The sequence below is a fragment of the Bombina bombina genome, chromosome 2 (assembly GCF_027579735.1).
Source record: "Bombina bombina isolate aBomBom1 chromosome 2, aBomBom1.pri, whole genome shotgun sequence".
Taxonomy (NCBI): Eukaryota; Metazoa; Chordata; class Amphibia; order Anura; family Bombinatoridae; genus Bombina; species Bombina bombina.
In genome coordinates this window covers 155,815,874-155,837,468 of record NC_069500.1, presented here as the reverse complement: position 1 = coordinate 155,837,468, position 21,595 = coordinate 155,815,874, and the positions used below count along the sequence as shown (strand labels likewise).

Below are 21,595 nucleotides of genomic sequence, written 5' to 3'. Positions count from 1 at the left end.
CTGTCCGTCGGTCGAATGACTGGGGTGGGCGGAGCCTAGGAGGGACCATGTGACCAGCTTTGCTGGGACTCTTTGCCATTTCCTGTTGGGGAAGAGAATATCCCACAAGTAAGGATGACGCCGTGGACCGGACACACCGTTGGAGAAAGTAATTTATCAGGTAAGCATAAATTCTGTTTTTTTTTTTTATTGTGCACCCTTTTTCGCAAAGTTTATTTTTCAGAGCCTTCTCAAGGCTTTCCCTACATATCTTTCCCTAATTGGTTTTAACAGATAACAAAACAATACATTCTTTACTAGTATGTGCTAGCCTTTTAAGCTGCAGATTAAAGCCCTGTTTGGCTCCTTTAAATGAGGCAAGTGGTTGTTGTAGTTTGGCTATTGAAAAACAATAGCAGCAAGCAAGATTTGAATTTCCTTTAAAATGTTTAGAATTATTTGCTATGTTCTATAAGAATACGACAGAAGTGTATTGTAATTACATTGTGTTTACTGGCTGTTTTATGGGGGGCATTATACTGTAAAATATTCCCCTCAATGTGTTCCAAATGACTTGTTATACTTACTGCAGATAGTTAAAGGGACACTCTGTTAGGAAAACTTGCGAACAGGTTTCAAAACCAGTGCTTTAAAGGGACACTAAAGTCAAAATAAGCTTTCATGATCCAGAGCATGCAGCTTTAAGATACTTTTCCATTTGCACAGTCCTACCGAGCATGTGCACAAGCTTACAGGGTATGTGTATACTAGTCTGTGATTAGCTGATATCTGACATGATAGAAGGGGCTTTAAAATGGGGGGAACAAATACATTTGAGAAAGTGCGTTGTGTTTTTTATTATGCACTTGTTAATTATGCAAGTCTACTGTATTTAGTGGTCCTTTAAACATATGGGAAATTGTTCCTCCATTTAAAAATAGTTGTTTTGCTCATTATAACATCACCTATTGTTCTCATGGATGTGCACATTTAAATGGGCAGACCCTGCAGAGGGAGCAGACCTGCTCATGCCATCTATTTTTGTGCACAGTTAAGTATTGAAATAATTAAAGTTGTCAGTTTAACAAGTAAAACCAGATATTCAGATAGTCTCTCTTTACTCCTCCCCTCCACTGGGGGGGGGGGGGGGTTAATTTACGCTGGTGTCTTATGTTTGCATAGTTTCATCAGGCAAAAGCAGCTATTTCAATTGACAAAACTGAGTAAAACAGAATCCAAAAATCCCTGTAATAGGTGAATATTGATATTAGGCAAACTGATATCCAGCCACAATATTGTGTCTTCAGAGTCAATTACTGCAATCTTAATGGCAGAAATGTTTTTTTTTATACCAATATCTCGCAACCCATGTCGTTTTGTACGCGAATGCTGTGGCCAGTGATAAAATTCCTAAACCCTAATCTTACATTAGATTAATATATTAGTTTTTTTATTATGGCTATAGTTACCCTCTTTGATGTTATAGGGCTGAAAGCAAATTGTACAACCATCCCATAATTTCATAGAAATTGTGAGATATTCAGCTATTGTCCTAATAGAGTTCTGAATTATATAGAAGTTGGTAACATTTCAGGTTTATCCTTAAAAATGTTTGAGACTGGGGGCGTGTCCGTGCTGCGTACCTGTCAGGATGCATTCTCTGTGAGCTCTGATGGAATCTTCTCTAATCCGCCGATTATTGATCATAAAACAGCACATTTCTCTACATCACTTACCCAATAGCTGTATGACAACTACTCCAGCTCCTAATTGCTGTTTTTATGATTCCAGGGCCACAAATCGGAAGTATAAGGCCTAAGGCGGCCGCCTACCATTAGGTAACAACCCCCCCCCCCCCGGAATCTCCGGGTAACCAGTGCTGTCAGCGAATACCTGTCTTACTGAGCTTTCCTATAGCATCGGACAATATCATATACAATTATTACATCAGCAGTCTACCGAATCTACAGCCTTTAAACTATCCGCCAGCAGATTTTTACAAGATGGCGACTACATGGGAGAGCGACTTTGCGCAGACATTAGACCAACGCTTAGCTAAGCTAGATGGTATGCTAACCAAACTTTACCAAAGATCCCTGCCTTGGGATACTATAAGAAGTGCCGATCTACTACAAAAACCGTTTACTTGTAGAAATACTGGAGCAGGTCATGTTGACAGTCACAGCAGATGTAGACGACCAGAGGACACAGCAAGTTTAAGAGGGGGACGCCTTGTTCCCCACATGCTCACCCAGATAACTTAGAGGATCGAGCGATACCTAGAGACTCTCAGGATGATCAACACGGTCGCAGTGCTGGGCTGGCTACTTGACCATGCAATCAGCCAAACACCTCCGTACCACATGCCAGCGTGCCATCCGACCCAACACAACATACCCTAATAGCGACAACAGGGGAAGCAAGGGTAATTCAGCGTAATATCATACCGCAGGGCTCAAAGGGCACACCAAGATCACTTTTGCCGGGATTCTCCTTTGAAGTTATACTTGGCAACACACTTTTATGCAACAACGAACTAATAACATTTGGAATCCCACCCAAAAATCTCTCCCTTATAAGTGATCCGCCAATTGCCATGCTTTGACACCCTTGGTTCTTATCTGACATGAACACACAAACTACCTCAAGTTTTGAAGTGGGCTAAAGAGGACTCTTTATCTGAACTAACACTGTTGGAAGTGATATCTTGCAGTTAAAGCGCACTAGTTACTCACGCTCCCGGTTAAAGTTGCATGTAGAAAGTTCTACAACTTGTTACAGATGAGAGATGTATATATTGTGTTAAGTTTCCCACTTAGAAGTTCCTGAAGAGAGCACTCTCTATCACTGAAGAGATGGACATACGTTTAAGATGAGTGGAACAAACAACGGATCTCCTGATGAGTTCCCTTGCTATAGAGCAGTGCTTGACGAATATGTTCAAAAATTAGGAGCCAGTAAGAATATTTAGGAGCCAGTCATATTTTTTAGGAGCCAGACAGTTGGATTTGTATATAGATATATGGAGAATAACCCAAAAAGTTAGGAGCCAGGGGTAAAAATCTAGGAGCCAGTGGCTCCCAGGCTCCTTGGTTTGTCGAGCCCTGCTATAGAGTGTTAAAACTTTACTATGTCCTTGTACACTCTTCTAGTCAGTGCAGCTCTAAGTTTTTCTTTATATGTTATCATGTAGTAGTTCACAATTTGTATTGTTTTTTTATTGTGCATCTTTGAATTGAACATAGCAGCGCTAAGATATTTAAGGTATTCATTTCTAATGTATCCCTTCATCCCTGTTGCGATCAATAGTATCTCATAACAGCATATATCACTGTTCCATAATGTCCTCAAGATATAAGGAAGATTTTATATTTAAACACCGCAGAAATAGGATAAACCTATCATTTACAGTTACCCCCTAAGAAAAATCAAAACCACAGGGCTAAATTAATATATCTACTTTAACAGAAATAAGTAGAATTGGGGAATCTATTTCTGCTTTATTTTTTTTTTTTATAAATAAACTTTTTTATTGAGGTTAAATTTTAACATACAATCTTTCGGTAGTAAAGATAATGACAGTGTTCATATTCAACAATGCATGAAATATACATACACAAGTGCAGGGTTCTGTGGGTACAGACAAAAGAGAGAAAAAAAAAAAAAAAAGAAAGTGTAGACTTCTCCCTGCAGGAAAAACCTCGTTTTTACAGAGGTCACCTTTTTGAATAGATAATGACTCTTCTGAGATATATAATCATATATTATTATGTTACAAAGGTGTTTTCTTTAGATCAATAAACCAGTCAATGGAAGTAAAAAACAGTATAATTCGGGCTAGTACATTATATCTCGGCCTCCTATTAGTATGGAGGATCCTCTGACCCCTCTCCGCCTGTTGGTTGTTAATCAGTATGGCAGGCTACCATTTTGGTGTCTAGAGAGGTGTCGGGGTAAGGGGTGTGCAGAAAAGAGAAACAGGTGGGGTGAGAGGTGGTGGTGGCTGGGGATGATATTTTCCTATTTATCTCCCTTTTTTTTTTTTTTTTTTTTTTTTTGAGTATCTAGGTGGGGGCTATACGGGCAAGCATGGATTCCCAGGGTTCCCAAGTTAAGCAATGGTCGTTCAGCTGGCGCTGTTCCCTAGCTACATAGTTTTCCATATTTTTGATGTAGTTCACCCCCTCTATCACGCTCTGTAGTCTGGGGGGTTGGCTCTTTTTCCAATTTCTAGCCACCAACAATTTAGCAGAGAGCAGAACATAAATCAAGAGATTACGCTTATTTTTCGGGAGTTTATCTATTCCTAGGTGTAGGATGGCCAGATCCGGGCTTAAGGTTGGCGTTAAGTCTAAATCTTTGCAGATCTTTTCTACCCTTTGCCAATAGGTTGTCAATTTAGGGCAGGTCCACCAAACATGAATAGGGGACCCTGGCTCCCCACACTCCCTCCAGCACAGCTGTGAGTGTTCGGGGTAGAGCTTACGTAATTTTGTGGGAACCAAGTGCCATCTTGTGATCACTTTGAAGTATAATTCATATAGTGTGACACAGTGGGTTGCCTTTTTCGTTGAGCTGATGGCCTTACCCCAGGAATCTGGCGTGAATGTAGTTTGCAAGTCTCTCTCCCAGGCAGTCATATGGATTGTTTTTGGGATAGTCTCTTCCTCTAATAGGCAGTGGTAGTGTACTGTAAGGGGTTTGTATTGTTGGGTGCTAGCTATCCACCGTGTCTCCCAGATGGTAAGGTCCCTCAGTGAATCGCCTAGAAAGCCCCAAGATTTCATTAGCGTACGCAGTCTCAGTAAGTCAAAGTGGAGTTTGGAGGTCAGTGTGGGAAGGTCTAGCATGTCTCTGTGTGTCTTTAACTGTCCATTCCGATAGAAGTCTCCCACATTGTTTATGTCTGTAGTAGCCCAAGTATTAAGATGTGTGTTGGGTAGTCCCATTAGGAGACCCCTTATTGGATGGATTGGCGAGGGATGTGGGGCCACTAATTTGTTGTGTCTCAATTTAGTCCATGCTTCTTGGCATCCTTTCACTATGCTGTTTGCGACATGAATTTTGGATTGCCAATGTGGGGGTAACCAAAGCAGGTCCTCTAGGTTAGTGAATGCTGGTAATGAGGCTTGTTCTAGTTCTCTCCACCTCGTCGGGGGGAGGCCTTTACCCCACGCTGTAGCATGAGTCAACATTGCTGCCTCATAATATTTCTTGACATTAGGGAGCCCAAGGCCTCCTTTTTCTATCGGCATTTGTAGGATATGTGCGGCCACCCGAGGTCTCTTGTCGTGCCAGGTGTATGTGTTAAAGAGGGTCTGAAATTTCCTTATCAGTGTACATGGAACAGGTAGCGGAATACAGCGGAATAGGTAGGTGAGCTTTGGCAATATCATCATCTTAAGGGCAGCTATTCTGTCCATCCAGGAGATTTCACCATATCTCTTCGAATTGATTTCCGAAGTGATAGTTGTTAGTAACTTTTCAAGGTTTTCCTTAATCACTATCGACTTGTTATGGGAAAGGAAGACCCCCCAGGTGACGGACTCCCCTGCATGACCACTTGAAAGAGTAAATGTGCTGTATAGCCTCTCTCTCATCCTGTGGGATATTAATGGAGTAGGCCTCTGTCTTGGCCACGTTCAGTTTATAATAGGAAATTTCCCCAAATTTTTGGAAAAGGGTCATCAATGGGAGGAGAGAGTCTACCGGGTCCGATAGGAAGACCATGAGGTCATCCGCGAAGAGAGCTAGCTTCTGGGGGGTGTCGTGTAGCTGCACGCCATGTATTAATGTTGATTCTCTAATGGCGATCGCCAGGGGCTCAATGGCTAGGACGAAAAGCAGGGGGGAAAGAGGACATCCCTGCCTGGTTCCATTGCTAATTGTGAGTTTAGGGGAGCAAAACCCCAGACCTCTAACAACCGCGGTAGGGGCCGAATATAGGGCCTTAGTCGCTGTAATGAAAGGGTCTGGTATTCCAAATGCCGACAGGGTTTGGAATAGGTAATCTCACCTCACCCTGTCGAACGCCTTCTCGGCATCTAATGACAGGGTGAGTACTGGAAGTCCCATATCTGCAGCCTCCGAGAAGATATTTAGGAGGCGCCGAGTGTTGTCAGTTCCCTGTCTCCCTTGGATAAAGCCTACTTGATCTAGGTGTATAATGGACTGCAGGTGTTTCCCCAGTCTGTTTGCCAAGATTTTGGCATAGATCTTAGCATCTACGTTAATAAGTGATATGGGCCTATAGCTGGAGCACAGAAGCGGGTCTTTACCTTCTTTGTGGATTGTGATAATGTTTGCTTCTAAAAATTCCGCCTTGAATGCGCCCTTAGCGGCTACATTCTGAAATACGCGGAGCAAGATTGGGATTATAATCGGGCTGAGTACACGGTAGAACATCACCGTGAACCCGTCTGGTCCAGGGGCCTTGTGGGGTGCAAGATCTTCAATGGCTATTTTGATCTCTTCCAGGGTAAACTGCCGTTCTAATTCGGCCCTGGACTCCTCAGATAGGGTGGGTATAGACAGTTTTCCTAGGAACTCAAGAATTTTGTTACAGTCGGATTCACCAGTCTCTTCTGAAATTTTAATATTATATAAAGAGGAATAGTAACTAGCGAACGCTTCACCTATTTCTTTGGGAGAGTGTACCTCGCCTCTGCTAGTCGCAATGCGGGGTATCCTGTTCTGTAGTGTGCGCTGGCGGAGCTTATTGGCCAGAAGTTTATCTGCCCTATTCCCCTTGTGATAATATAATTGTTTGAGTTTGTGTAAGTTTTCCTGGACCCGTGATAGATCTCTCTTGGAGATCTCTTCCCTTATGAGTCCAACTTGGTGGGCTACTTGGGTGCTGGGGCTCAGCTTGTTTGTCTGCTCTAGGGCACGCAGGTCCCTATACAGTGTTGCTAAGGATTGGCTACTCTCTTTACGCTGTCGGGCCGTTTTTTTGATAAAGTGTCCCCGGAGGTACGCTTTAAGAGCGGCCCAAACTATGTTTATATCAGTGGCACCCGTGTCGTCATGTGATAAGAACTCCTTCACAACCCCCTGGAGTGCTGGTAGTTCTATATCTGATAGCCATTGCTCGGGAAGTCTCCATGGAGGTCTATGCGTCAGGGCTTGTAGTGTATTGAGATCTAGGCAGACCATGTCATGGTCTGACCATGTACAGGGCCTAATGGCAGGATTAGCGAATTGGTCCAGGGACCACGAGTCACAAAATATATAATCCAGTCTGGAGTATGAATTATGGGCCTTTGAGTGATGAGTGAAGTCTTTTACTGAAGGCGCCAGACACCTCCAAGCATCATACAGGTTGTGTTGGTATATAAGTTTTCGAAAGGCATTGGAAGTAGAGGAAATGTTTCTGTCAGAATGTGTCGTGAGGGTGGACTGTTTGTCTACGGCTGGGTCCCAAACCATGTTGAAGTCCCCCCCAATGAGTAGATAACCCTTTTTAATCTGGTTTACATGTGTTAGAAGTTTGCGAAGGAAGGGGATCTGCTTGGAATTGGGTGCATATAGCGAAACTAAAGTAAATAGTATCTGATTGAGTGAACAAATGAGTATCAGAAATCTGCCTTCAGTATCTCTTTCAACATATTCCATTTTAAAGGACAGATCCCTACTTATCAAAATGGCAACTCCTTTGGTCTTGCCATCCGAGTTAGAGGCAGCTTCACACACAGGGTAATACTGGGAAATCCCAGAGATCCGAGGTTCCCCTACCCAGTGCGTCTCTTGTAAGAACATGATGTGGATTTTGTGTGTTAGAGTATACATCTGTAATAGTTTCCTCTTAGTGGGGGAGTTTAAGCCCTGTGTGTTAAGTGTGGCTATGCGGATGGGGGCCATTATGTGAGTGATGGAGCGGTAGCCTGGGTCGCTAAGAATGAAAGATCTAATTAATGTTCAGGTGGGGGAGTTTCGGGTTTGCACTTGTGGAGGGTAGGAGTACGTAATGCACTGTGAAATGAGGAGTATTACTAAGGAAAAACCTCTGACTGGTTAATAGTGATAAATATACACTTTCGCAATGAGTGCACCAACCGGGCAAAGCCAGTGGGGCACAACTACTATATTGGGGGAGGAGCTAGGCGGAGAGGGGTCCAGAGCCCCGCCGGCCTAGGATGTACTTTAAGGTTCTATGAGAAAGGTAAAACATAAGGGTTGCATATGCATGTCATATATGATAAAACATTCAATACTGTAAACCTTGAAACAAAAACATTGAGCTCAACAAGTTAAATCTTAACAGTGCTAAACGATAAAACGTAAAGGTATCAGGGGAGCAATAACCACTATTCCCTTTTCAGACAGTGTATAATTCCCTATGGTTAATATGGAGCCCTATGTGTTGTGTGGCCCGACTCTTGTTAGGGGTACAGTGTGTGTTCCGTTATATCTGGGCCAATTAGAGGGAAGGTTTGAGTCAGAGACTGGGACGTGTCATGTTGTAGTCAGATACATCAGTCATAGTCAGGGGCCTAGGTCTGATGGTTATAGTACTGTTAGGGGGTCCGGGTCTCGAGAGGGCATTGAGTCTCTCCTGGTCTATGAACCGCTTGCTGTGGGTTTATTAGTCATTACTGTCAGTAATGTATTGTCATAGGTCGCAGGAAGGATAGTGTGGTCGTCCCACGTATCTGTGGCAGAGAAACTAATGGCTCAGTAGTTGTTAAGCAGGGCCCAGCCTAATAAGGGGCATTTGATTTAAACCCTAGGGAAATGGTGGTCATATCATCGTTATGCGCTATCTAATGCATGTGTAACCTAGGGTCAGTCACTTCTGTTGGCTAACGTCAAAAGGGGTAGCATAGTGTAAGGTGAGAGTAGTCAAGAGCTCAGCGATACATTTCAACACAATTAAAACAACAGTGTATGCATTGTTAGCAATAGATAATAAACAAATTAAAGACTATGGCTAGTGTCCATTATTTAGGTAGTTAAGTAAGCTATACTAAGCAGGTATATTGATCTCACCCGTCTTCTTTCCGCTTAGTCTGGGAAGTCATTTTTGAGCTTTAGGGGACATTTCCCCCCAAGACTGTCCATTCTTTTACTTTCAAGGAGTACAGTAAGTAGAGTGAGTAAGGTATGCAAGGCATGCAAGCAGGCTCTCTATGGGTCCATCTCCTGATGGGGTCCTGTGGAGTCTCTGAGCTTTTTGATGGTCTCTGTGGACTTTCCGGTGGAGCCAGAGAGTCTTTGAGGTAAAGGTTTCCATGGCGGGGCTGATGCTCTCAGGCCAGTGCCCAGCCCTGGGTCTGTGGAGTGTTCTATTTCATCCCTAGGGAGCATGTCCCATTTTTGTAGCAATTCACGTGCCTGTTGGGGGGTGGTGGCCACAAATTGGTGACCATCTTTCGTGATAAAAAGCCTTACTGGAAACCCCCACCTGTATTTTAGCTCTTTTTCCCTCAAGATTTTGGTGAAGGGTTGGAAGTGCCTGCGGAGCTGTAGCGTGTCGGTGGAAAGGTCTGGGTATACTTGCAGTCCAGCATATTCTTCAGGTAGGCGCTTATCTCTAGCCAGAGCTCTGAGGATTTTTTCCCTGTATGTGTAGTAGTGCAACCTCACTATCACGTCTCTTGGTTGCCCTCCGTCCGCAGACCGTGCTCTAAGCGCCCTGTGTGCTCTGTCTATAAGAGCCTCAGTATCTGCCACAGGTCCCAGTACCATGTCAAATAGGGCATGTAAGTATTTCTCTAAATCTTGTGGTAAGATTGATTCTGGTATGCCCTTAATTCGTATGTTATTTCGGCGCGATCTATCCTCTAGATCGGCCAGCTTCAATTCCAAATCAGTAATTTGAATGGCTAGAGACTGGGAGTAACTGAGGAGGTTGGTGTGGTCTATTGTGAGGTCTTCTTGTTTGCGCTCCAGCGCGTCTGTGCGCTCTCCAATGAGGCCAATGTCTCTCTTCAAATCCGCATGGGATCTGTCGAATCTCTTGGTTAGGGAGTCATGATGTGAGGATAGTAGAGATTGAATGGCATCTATCATATTGTTATTTGAGCTATTGGTTGCCCCTAGGGCCTGTGAAGCTTTTTGCATTAGCGCTGACCCGGTCTGGGTATCTGAGGCACTTCCAGTATCTGAGTATTCATCCTCTGATCTTGTCCGGAGTGTGTCGGTACGAGGATGGAAATTATCTACAACAGTTCTCTTTGGCTTGGTATGGGGTTTCTGTTTTCTTTTATGAGACTGTGACATGTTGCTATAGTAGGAGATGGAGCTACGTATGAAGAGTTGTGTGTTGTTGCCGAGAGCCTGCCTGCTTTGCATATGCTAAAAGGGGTACATCAGCCGGCGGGGTCACGGACACTTAGTGTCTATTTACATGTTGTCATGGGCCGATCCCTACAGAGAGAGAATAATATTCAAGCAGGGACAGTGTATTCTTAGAGTCTTGTGATGAAATGTCTTATCTCTTGTAGGTGGTTAGTGAGACTGTAGGAGAATGTGGTATGACCCACTGCCACAAGCGACAGCAGGAAAGGGGAGAGGAGAGCGTACACTTGCTAAGTATCTGATAATATTTCAACAAGGAGAGGAGATATCTTAATACTTCAGGGAACAACAGAGAGAAGAGGAGGTGGTCTTACTGTTTGTCAGTGAGCTGTTGTCTGCAAGCTAAACAGAATTGTCCCAAATGTTACGCTGCCACAGGGAGAAGCAAAATTCAAGTAATTTGTTATTACCTCTGAAGATTCTATACTCCAGGTGTCAGAGCCAACCAACTCCAATTGCAGGTATCTTAGGAGTGAGCCTCAGTAGTGGCCCTATGGGAGAATATTACAGCACCTTGCAAGAGAAATCTTTATATAGAGAAAAAAAAAACAAACAGCAGCATGTCTATCTCTGTTATGTCAGTAAATGTAACTTCTGCTTAGGATATCTCTCTAAGGTAAGCCAGACTCTGGAAATCTGACAGCTTCAAATTTTAACACATTTGCATAGTTATGGAGAGCTGTGAAAGCTACAGCATGCGGGAGTGTCACAAGATAAAATTGTAGTTATGGACACAGATTTTTTTGATGAATAAAGGTGCTATGAAGTCCACTTCTGTCTCATGTCATAACAGAAAAAGGAAGGAGCAAATCTTGTATGTGCAAGAGAGTTTTATCTGCAGGCAAAGACCAACTTGACCCAGTTAATGAGTGATCTCAGGTAACTGCAATGTGTAGGGAGATTACAAATGCTTCTGGGGGTTCTGCACTGAGGAGTTCTTATCTTTCTTTTGTTGATAAAAATTTCTCCAGATATAAACCAGCAACAGTAAATCTGTGTGAGAGTGCTCTCTTCTATCTTTTATATTTGGTGCTGAAGACAACTCCCGGCTCCTGCCGCCGGAGCGCTGAGTACTGAAAGGTAGAGATGAAGCCTCTTAGGCCTCAAGATGGCGATTGTTCGCGCCAATTTCCTTTAGTCGAGTCTTTTATTTCCCCCCCCCCCCTCTAGCGAGGCACTTATCTTGTCTCCGCTATGTCGCCAATGCTGCCGGGGTTTTCCTCTATATAACCCACAGTGAAGGTGGGAACTGTGAGTCGCTGCAAATAGCCCAGAGTACAGCTGGCAGCAGCGCTACACTGCCTCCCAGATCGCATAGTTGTTAGACAGCTGCTGCACCGGAGCGGGGCCCCGACCCTATGGGCAGCAGAGTTATGGATCCGGGAGAGCAGTTGGGGACTAGCGCAGGCTTAGTAGTTAAGCGGAGGTGAAGCACTCACAGCTTACCGGCCGGTCCCTTCTTTCTCACTAACGGCACTCAGTCTGGTGAAGGCACTTTCTCCCACTTCCAAATTCGGCGTCACAGAAAGACTCTGATTGAGCACTGCTCCGGTGGTCCTGATGATCCTGACTAAAGCAGAGTGTCCGGTGGTGATTATAACTTTTGCAGGGTTATCTATATGTTAATTTTTTAGCCTAAATTAGATTTTAATGAGAGAGCTCCAGTAAGATGCGTCTCTCCAGTTTGACGGTTAGCTCCGCCCCCCTATTTCTGCTTTATATTGTTTAAAGGGACACTGAACCCACATTTTTTCTTTTATGATTCAGATAGAGCATGAAATTTTAAGCAACTTTCTAACTTACTCATATTATAAAACTTTCTTTATTCTCTTGGCATTCTATTTGAAATGGAAGAATGTAAAAGATGCCGGCCCATTTTTTGTGAACAACCTGGGTTGTCCTTGCTGATTGGTGGATAAATTCATCCACCAATAAAAAAGTGCTGTCTAGAGTCCTGAACCAAAAAAATAGCTTAGATGCCTTATTTTTCAAATAAAGATAGCAAGAGAACGAAGAAAAATTGATAATAGGAGTAAATTAGAAAGTTGCTTAAAAATGCATTCTCTATCTGAATCACAAAAGAAAAAAATTGGGTTCAGTGTCCCTTTAAGCACCAAACAATAATCTATTATTTACATCTGCAACCTTGATTCCTAATAGTTCTCTTGAATATCACACTGGTTTACTAGCAGGCATTTTCACTTTCCAACCACTAGGTGGCCACTAGACTGAGTAGAGAAACTCCTGTGTCAAAAACAACTGCTATTACTAGGTACTGTTCCCTTCTCCTTATCCCAGAGACTATACTTGGTATCTTGATCAGTCTCTTATTGCTACAGGTTTGTGAATGTGGCTTGTTGTTTTCTTTTGTCTGTGCTGCCTTATATATTATAAACTATAATAATGGCCAGTTCTGGCACCTGTATCTTTATCCTTCATAATCATAACACAGTTTTAGGCTTTTTTATAATGCAGTTCTGCTTACAGCATCAAATCAGAAATCTTATTGTTCTATATGTACACAAAAGACCCAAGAGTGGTCTGATTTGTATATTGAAGAAATGAAAATGAGGACTATACAGTGTACATGTATTCTTATGTCTTACAGGCAACTGTTACTCTGATGTGAGCTTTCTGTTGTTGTATTGCCCGCATGTTTTGTACTCTCTTAAATGTCATCAATAAAAAAAAAAAAAAAATTGGAAACATTACAGATAATTCTTAAAATGTAACATTTTATCGTTATGCTAATAGGCCATTTTAATAATGGAATGGTTTAATAGGAGTAATACTCCACTATGTGTTTGAAACATTTTACGAAAAGCATGTGGCTGTTGCACTAATGTTCAGGACTAATCTAGACCATTTATTTTGTAATACCAAAGACTGACATTCTAATGTGGAAAGCTGAAATTTTCAGCCCCTTTCCATGCTCTATTCAAAAGTTAAGGCTATTTGAAAAAATCTGTTTCTTTCTTATGACACGGTGAGTCCACGGAAAGATCAATTACTGTTGGGAATATCACTCCTGGCCAGCAGGAGGAGGCAAAGAGCACCACAGCAAGCTGATAAGTATAATTTCCCTTCCCACAACCCCCAGTCATTCTCTTTGCCTTCAGTCCAAGGAGGAGGTGAAGCTTAGGAGGGCTGTTTCTTCTTTTTGGGCCTTCAAGAATGAGGCCTCTGTGGAACAGATTTGCAAGGCTGCGACTTGGTCTTCTTTGCACACTTTTTCTAAATTCTATAAATTTATACTTTTGCCTCAGCTGAAGCTTCCTTTGGGAGAAAGGTTCTGCAAGCAGTGGTGCCTTCCGTTTAGGTTACCTGTCTTGTCCCCTTCCTAATCATCTGTGTCCTCTAGCTTGGGTATTGATTCCCAACAGTCATTGATGATTCCGTGGACTCACTGTGTCATAAGAAAGAGAAAACAAAATGTATGCTTACCTGATAAATGTCTGTTTTTCAGACAGTTTTTTTTTTATAAAAAATGACTGGGGGTTGTGGGAAGGGAAGTCATACTTATCAGCTTTGCTGTGGTGCTCTTTGCCTCCTCCTGCTGGCCAGGAGTAATATTCCCAACAGTAATTGATTCCGTGGACTCGCCATGTCAAGAAAGAGAGAAATTTATCAGGTAAGCATACTTTTTTTTATCATGAAATAAATGTTCATTTGCATCATTGTGCTGTATTACACAACGTGATACTGATCTTTTCATAAAAATATTGAAATGATCTGCTTGTGCTAGGGATTAGATTTTAAGAATGTACAAAATGCTTGTTATACCTCAGGGACTCAATTTATGTAGTGCTAGGGGATGAAAATAACGATTAAAGGTGTAAGAGTTGCCAGTATTATATAATGTGTGTTGACAATAGCAAGTTGTGCCCATTTTTTAATAGACCTTTCCACCTTTTAAGGGACATTTAAATTTGTTTATATGTGCTTAGTATATGTCGGCAGTAAATGCTGAAATCCAAAAAATTTGCTTACAAATAGTTTTAGAAGTACTGTAGAATTTTCAATTAAGTTACAGGAAAAGAGAGCAATGTACATAGCAATTGTTTATTTTTAACTAAATATAAATTAATATTTTTAACAATACTTAAATACATAATATTTTGTGTCCTTTGACGCCCAAATCTTTGTAATACCCTGAGTAAAAACACCCTCAAAACCACTTCTATAAGATGATTGATTTCCTTTTAACCTTGTGACATTCTTCTATCACTGTGGTTTCTGCAAATATAACTTTTCCTGTAGCTCTTTTTCCAACAAAGGCAAACATTTACTTTTTTTTTTTTGTCTCCATATAGGTTTCCACCAACATCACCATTGAAGCCATATCCAAAACGACCTCCATATCGTGTTGAGCCTATTAAATTTCCGCAATGGACTGATGAGCAACCTGGGGTTTCCCAAGACTACATTCCTATAAAACCTGTTGTTATGGTATGTCATTTAAAATGAGGGGATTTTTTGTGGTGTTTAATATCTTTAAGAGCCTCTACTTCATACAATAAGTTCACTATGTAGGTATCGGGTAATGACAGGTGACTTTAACCCCACTTTACAGTATGGGGTTTTATGCTTTTTTGTTTTGTGACTGGGGCTAATCAGACAACTTATCCATACTTTTGCAGGTGATCATTATTACCCATATTTGTGAACACAAGCAAACCCAGAGGGACATGGGACTGCATCAGAGCATTTTCTTATTGCAGCTTTATATCCCTTCAACTGCTGCTGGGGCAGTCATCTGTAGCTTAGAGGAATGTGAGATTCTCCTGTTTCAAATCAAGTTTCTTGTTCATCTAAGGGGTGTAGGGTATGAAAATAAGGGTTCTGTAATTCCTGGGGCACTTCCTCACATGACATAGTGACATTGGCAATGAGGAGGAATTATTGGCCTGCTGCTGCACACTGCTCTGTGTGAGGGGTTGACTGTTCTCTGCATCCTAGCAGTCCCACTGAAATAGGTGTATGAAACAGTGATACTTATACAGGGCTAGATTTATTAAAGGGACATTAAACACTAAATACATTATTGTTCTTCTTAAACAGGAAGAGTCCACAGCTGCATTCATTACTTTTGGGAATTCTGAACCTGGCCACCAGGAGGAGGAGGCAAAGACACCCCAGCCAAAGGCTTAAATACTCCCCCCACTTCCCTCATATCCCAGTCATTCTTTGCCTTTCGTCACAGGAGGTTGGTAGAGAAGTGTCAGAAGTTCGAGTTAAGTCTCTTATGGAGGGTAGTACTCTTCGAAATGGGACTGGAGTTTAAGTAATCCTGTCAGCCTCTCAGTGAGAGCATGGATGAAGGTTAGAGTCTGGAAATGCAGGGAGAGTCTTTCTGCGAAACCATCCCGACTTATATTAACAATTCCTTGGCAATCGGCATTGATGAGTTTCGCTGCCTGCCTTTATTCACTCAAGTCCATGTCAGAAGCGAGGCTACTATCTGTCACACTTGAAGGGCTGTTTTTCTGTTCCATGGCGCAGATTCTGGTAAGATCGTTTAATTTTATTTCCTTATGTGAATGTAATGGTAACGAGAGAAGGTAGGGTCCCAGTGGGACTCCTTTTATCTTAAAATAGGAATCATGGGTTAATATCTCCTGAGGGGGGTTATTGAACGGGGTACATTAATCATGTTTATGTGGTTCTATCTTCTAATGTGTAGTAATTATTTGGCTAATGGCTTTTCGGAACATAACTGCCTTATCAATTGGCGCCATCTCTTTAGATTTGCACGCTCTTTTTTTGTGACTGGCACGGTGCACCTCGTGATAGGTTGCGTTGTTTTCCACTTCCGTATGCTGACTGTGTGGCGACAGAGAGAGTCTGCTCGTTGGTTGTCTGGTTCACAGGAGGTGGTGAGTTCCCCAGCCATTGGGTGTTTAAAAAGGGTGCCAGTTAGTCATTTTTGTAATCCCAAGATTATGGATTATTCCGATTTTGATTTTTTTTTTTTTTTTTTTTTTTTAGATACGGATGTCTCCGATGTGGAGAATACGTCTTGTGATGAATATGAAATTACCCGGGTTATCCATGCCCATCAGTTATGTTCTGATTGCCGTTCTAGAGTACTCTCTTCTTCCGACTCGGGGACCTTAGAGTGTATTGAGCCATCCTCCCCAGAGGATTCTATGTCTCGTGAGGAGCGTGCCCCAGAACCTTCCTTTGCTACACAAGCAGGTGTCCCTATGGCCTTCTCCGGAAGGTAGCTTGTTTCCTCCAGAGGTTACGGCACGGTTCTGCATGGCCATATCTATGGCGCTGGCTCACTTATATCTCCCAAGTGAAATATTTTTAAGGTACTGTCCGTGTTCTGTCAACCAGGACCCATGGGGCGTGGGATCACCTGATTAAGTTAGGCCTTCTGGGCCGGGGTCGTTTATTGATCCGGCGAGGGATAATTTTGCTTTCTGTTTATAGGCTGGCACGTCTTTGTGTTCTACTGAGGCATGTTTTGGCGGTAATAGAGTATTCCAGTCCTAGTGTGCCAAGGGATCCGAGGCCTTAGATGCCAGATGGCAAGCTGGGTTAGACGTTTGGGGATGAAGCTAATCTCCTTGTCTTCTCTGTTTTTCTTTCTTTTATGTATCGGTTCCAGTTCTGAGCTTGGGTGAATGGGGCCTCTGATCGGCTGGTCCTGTTGGCGTACCCATTCACCTTGGGCGTTGACCCGCAGGTGCTGCCTTAGTTTTTATTTTATTTTAATCCAGATAGGATGTATTTGATTTGTTTTTAATAAGCTCACGTCTGATATAATTTCCGTTTTGGGAACGTTCTTTCTCTGGAACTGATACTTGTGATTTTGTGGTTGCATGGGTGCTTCCTTGGAAGTTGCACACTTTTGGTTAGGAACAAAGTTATGTTCTAATTCATATTATTGAAACTTTGAGTCGATTTTTTTCTTGGACAGTTTTGGGGTGTCCTTGTACTAGGCAGGTACTTGTTGGGCGCTATATGCTGTTCCTTGGGTTTATGTCACCCTTGTGGTGCTGATTATCCTGTCGGATTCTGAATGTCATTTGGCCTATTGATATCGACTCCGGGCTTGGATCCTATTGCGAAGTATGGGGCCTAGTGTGTAGATCCAATGCTTCTGGGAGGAAGGTTGGGAGTTCCTATATAGATGAATGTGCCCAATCTCGTCTGAACTCTGTAGCTGAGCAGGGTTGGGCCTGGTTAGTACTTGGATGGAATACCAGGTACTACAATTTTGCTTGTGTTACGTGACTGACTTTTTTTCAGGACGTCATCAGGGTTCCTAAGGGTCCCTGGGGACTCGAAACCGTAGTCTGGAGGTCTGGTGTTCCAGGTGATGGACATTTTATGTCTTAACTTGCGGTATCTTCTGGATGTCGACTCTTGTAGCCTAGTCGCATTTCTTTTGCAGTGGCAGAGTTTTTTTTCTTTTCTTCCCGTTTTGGGTTGGTTCATCTGTTATGGAAGTGCGGAGCATGTCCTCCTTCCTTTTTCTCAGTGTTTCATTTGCTCCAGTACATGGAGTGCAGGGGTCACCCTGCCTTTTCTGCCAGGAGCTGCAAGGCTCCCATTGTTATTCCTGTTGCAGGGATTTCGGGAGACCGATCTGGTAAGGATTTATGGAGACTGTCGTCTCAGTCTAAGAACTGCCCCTTGTCATACCATGGTCTTTAGACTCTTGGGTGCTATCCTTCAATCTTAAGCAGATCTAGCCATTTGGCCTTGAGGGTAGGAGGTCCGTGGTCAGTCACAGACTTTTTCCTTTCAGGGGTCTGGGAAATGACCTTCCTCTACACCAGTGTGTGGATCAGGTCGTTCGTCCGGTCTACTGAGGATAGCCTTGCGATCCAAGGGTACTGGCTGCCCATTTCTTCAACTGGTCAGGAGTTTTTTTTCAAACTCTTGGGTTTGAGGCTGTTGCTAGGTATTCTATGTCTACGGACTATAGATGGTGGAGGGCTCTGTCTTAGGTGCACTCCTACCATGGGAGGCAGCTGATAGATGCCTCAGGAATTTAGATCTTTAGATTGGTTCCGTTTTTTTGAGGACTCTGGCTTTAGGACCTTTTGGGTTTGATTCTCCCCCGTGTACCTTTGAGGGCAGGGTTTCTAACTCTCATGGGAGATTACTGTCTGCCTGAGGCTTAAGTTTGAGGTATCTTTGATGGGACCCTACTTGTCTTCTGGGACATCTGTGCTTCCTTGTAGATTCCAGTTGTCGTTTCAACTGGGCTGGCGATATTGGCCGAAGGGTCTCGCCTATATTGGTAGGGTGGTTACCATTGCTTGCTCCCTTTTCCTTTTTACCTAGGGTGGGGGATGGGTTCTTGCGTGTTCTCCTTGACTTGGAGGTACCTCAGTATCTGTGAAGGCCCGTGGGTCCTTTGTTTTTCTTGCCTCGTAGGATTTTTTCCCCTTCCTGGCGTACTCAGAATCACGGAACTGGATTCTGGTATTAGGATGCTGGAGGGCCAGAGTACTTTCTTCCCTGGGGGGGGGGGGGGGGGAGTGTTCCTCCTTCTGGAAGGCTGCAGTGTTAGGGGTTTTTGGACCCGAGCACAAAGTTACCTGTCATGGCTCATGGTGCATGCCAGTTTTAGTAACGGTCAGAGTTCTACTCTGGGGTTTTGATTCCTTGTAGATCCATCCTTTTTTGGTGGGGATGTCTTCATCTCTGTGGAAGTTACCCTGTTGCATGGATCTGTTGGAACATGGTCCTTTTTGTTCATCAAAATCTAGATTCTCTGAGGCTGACTGCGTGGAGATTGAATGCTTAGGTTTCTCTGAGAGGGTTATTGACACTCTCTCATTCAGGCTTGTAAGCCTGTTACTCGTTGCATCTTTCATAAGGTGGGGAGAGCTTACTTATTCTGGTATGAAGAGCGTGGTTTAGCCTGGCATAGGGTTAAGGCTGCCAGGATTTTTCCTTTCTCCAGGAGGGTATGGAGAAGGGCCTTTCTGCCAGTTCCCTCAGGGGACAGATTTTGGTCCTTTCTCTTTTGCTGCACAATAGGCTTGCAGAGCTCCCTGACGTGCAGTCTTTCCTTAAGGCTCTGATTAGGATCAGACCTGTGCTTAGATCTAACGCTCCTCCTTGAAATTTTGAATCGTGTTCTTTTTTTTTTTTACAGCGGGTTCCGTGTGAGCCTATGCATTCAGTTGACATTAAATTGTTGTCCTGGAAGGTTCTTTTTCTATTAGCTATTTGGTCGGCACGCAGAATTTCTGAAATGGCTGTCTTGCATTGTTAGTCTCCTTATCTGGTGTTCCACACTGATAAGGCGGTCCTACGCACCCTTTTGGGTTTTCTACCTAAGGTGGTGTCTGATTGTAACATTCGGAGATTGTGTTTCCTTCCTTATGTCCTACTTCATAATCTGGATGTGGTTCGAGCTTTGAAGTTTTATCTTCAAGCTTCTAAGGATTTTAGGCTAACTTATTCCTTGTTTATCTACTCTGGAAAGCGTAAGGGTCTGAAGGCCTCTTCAACTGCCTTATCTTTTTGGTTGAGGAGTGTTATACACTTATCTTACGAGTCAGGATTACGGCTCATTCCACTAGAGCAGTGGCTTCCTCTTGGGACTTTAAGAACGAGGCCTCTATGGATCAGATTTGTAAGGCGGCTACCTGGTCCTCCTTGCATACTTTTTCAAAATCCTACAAATTTGACGTTTTTGCTTCGGCTGAAGCAGTTTTTGGGAGAAAGTGTTCTACAGGCTGTGGTGCCCTCAGATTAGGGCCCGTCTTTCCTTTACCCCTCCCGTTATTATTCAGTGTCCTCTAGAGCTTGAGGATAGTTTTCACAACAGTAAGGAATGATGCCATAGACTCTCCTCCTATTAAGAAGGAAAACATAAATTATGTTTACCTGATAATTTCATTTCCTTCTGTATGAGGAGAGTCCACGGCCCCCACCTTTATACTCCGCTGGGCGGACCAAAATTTGTTTTCTCTTCCGGCACCATTTATTCCCTGATATTTCTCCTACTGTTCCTTGTTCCCTTGGCAGAATGACTGGGATATGAGGGAAGTAGGGTTAGTATTTAAGCCTTTGGCTGAGGTGTCTTTGCCTCCTCCTAGTGGCCAGGTTCAGTATTTCCCAACAGTAAGGAATGATGCTGTTGACTCTCCTCATACAGAAGGAAATTAAATTATCAGATAAGCATAATTTATTTTTTTATACTCCAGTTACTGCAAGTCTGGGCATCTGCTGATTTATGTTGGGGGGGGGCATCAGATTTATGCAGCTCTTCTGTTTTTTCAAAATATTAAAAATGTTGAGTACAAAGCAGAGTTTTACAGATGAAGTCATTTATATCTGCATTATTATTCATTTTGCAAATGAACAAAGCTCAGCATGAGCTGTTTTTACTTTTAGTGAATACTAATGCTTGTATTTCTATTATGCTCTTCTGCTAATTATGTTCTAAAATAGCCTACGGTTACTAAAAAAAGCTTGTATTTTTTATTTATTTTTTATTGTAAAAATAACACTATAGTCTAGCAGGCATGGGAAATCCAGTGTTAAAGGGACATGACTGCATTAAAGTATATTGTAATATCAAATGTTTTAGTATGTGTACTAAAAATGTTTTAAATTTAAATACAACAATTTAACAGGTATGAACAACAAAGTCATAGCATAGATCACAGATCCATATACTCATGATCTGTGAGAAACGGCAACAAGAATAACAAAGTAAACTACTTGTCCACATACCTATTAAAGTTTTTACCATTGAGAACTAATGAAAGTAGGTTTATTAAGTTTGATTTATAGTTTAAAAAGGAGGGTGAGGCGCCCTTTCTGTTCACCCTTACACCCACTTTTCTTTCTTCCCTTTCCTTCATTGTTTCAATAACATGTGATATCATGAATGAGTTCATTTCTTGCTGCAATCTGAAAGGTTTAGTGGTGAGTGAAACTATTTGTATAGGAATTGTCATTGTTCACTCTGTTCAATTGATTCAAACTGTTAGACCCGTTCAATCTGTTTAATCTGATTAATATGAAGGAAAATGTATTACATTGACTGCCTATATGTATTCTGTTATACATCAATAAAAAGTATTGACATTAAAAAGGAGGGTGAGGAAATGGGTTCATGAGTCAAAATAGGTTAAAACTTTAGCCATTTCGTAGTATCTCTATCTGATGAAATAACTAATTGTAGAATTATAGTTTTCCAATGTTAGGGAATTATTTGCCTGGCGCAGTTAAGAATGAGTTGGAGGACTTTAGATTTAACTTTATTCTTTAAGATTTGCCATGCTCCCCACAACCCCTCCAACACTGCTTGTTCAATGATCTGTACATGGATTTC

The 21,595-nt window shown here is 42.5% G+C and overlaps 1 protein-coding gene across 1 annotated transcript in view; it reads left to right on the top strand.

Moving 5' to 3' along the window:
• The window catches only part of DEPDC1B (DEP domain containing 1B), a 238,206-nt gene that overhangs the window by 45,728 nt on the left and 170,883 nt on the right, over positions 1–21,595 (top strand). Inside the window, exon 3 of the mRNA XM_053701300.1 lies at positions 14,592–14,727. Coding sequence (XP_053557275.1) covers positions 14,592–14,727 — 136 coding nt within the window. The remainder of the gene's footprint in view (positions 1–14,591; positions 14,728–21,595) is intronic.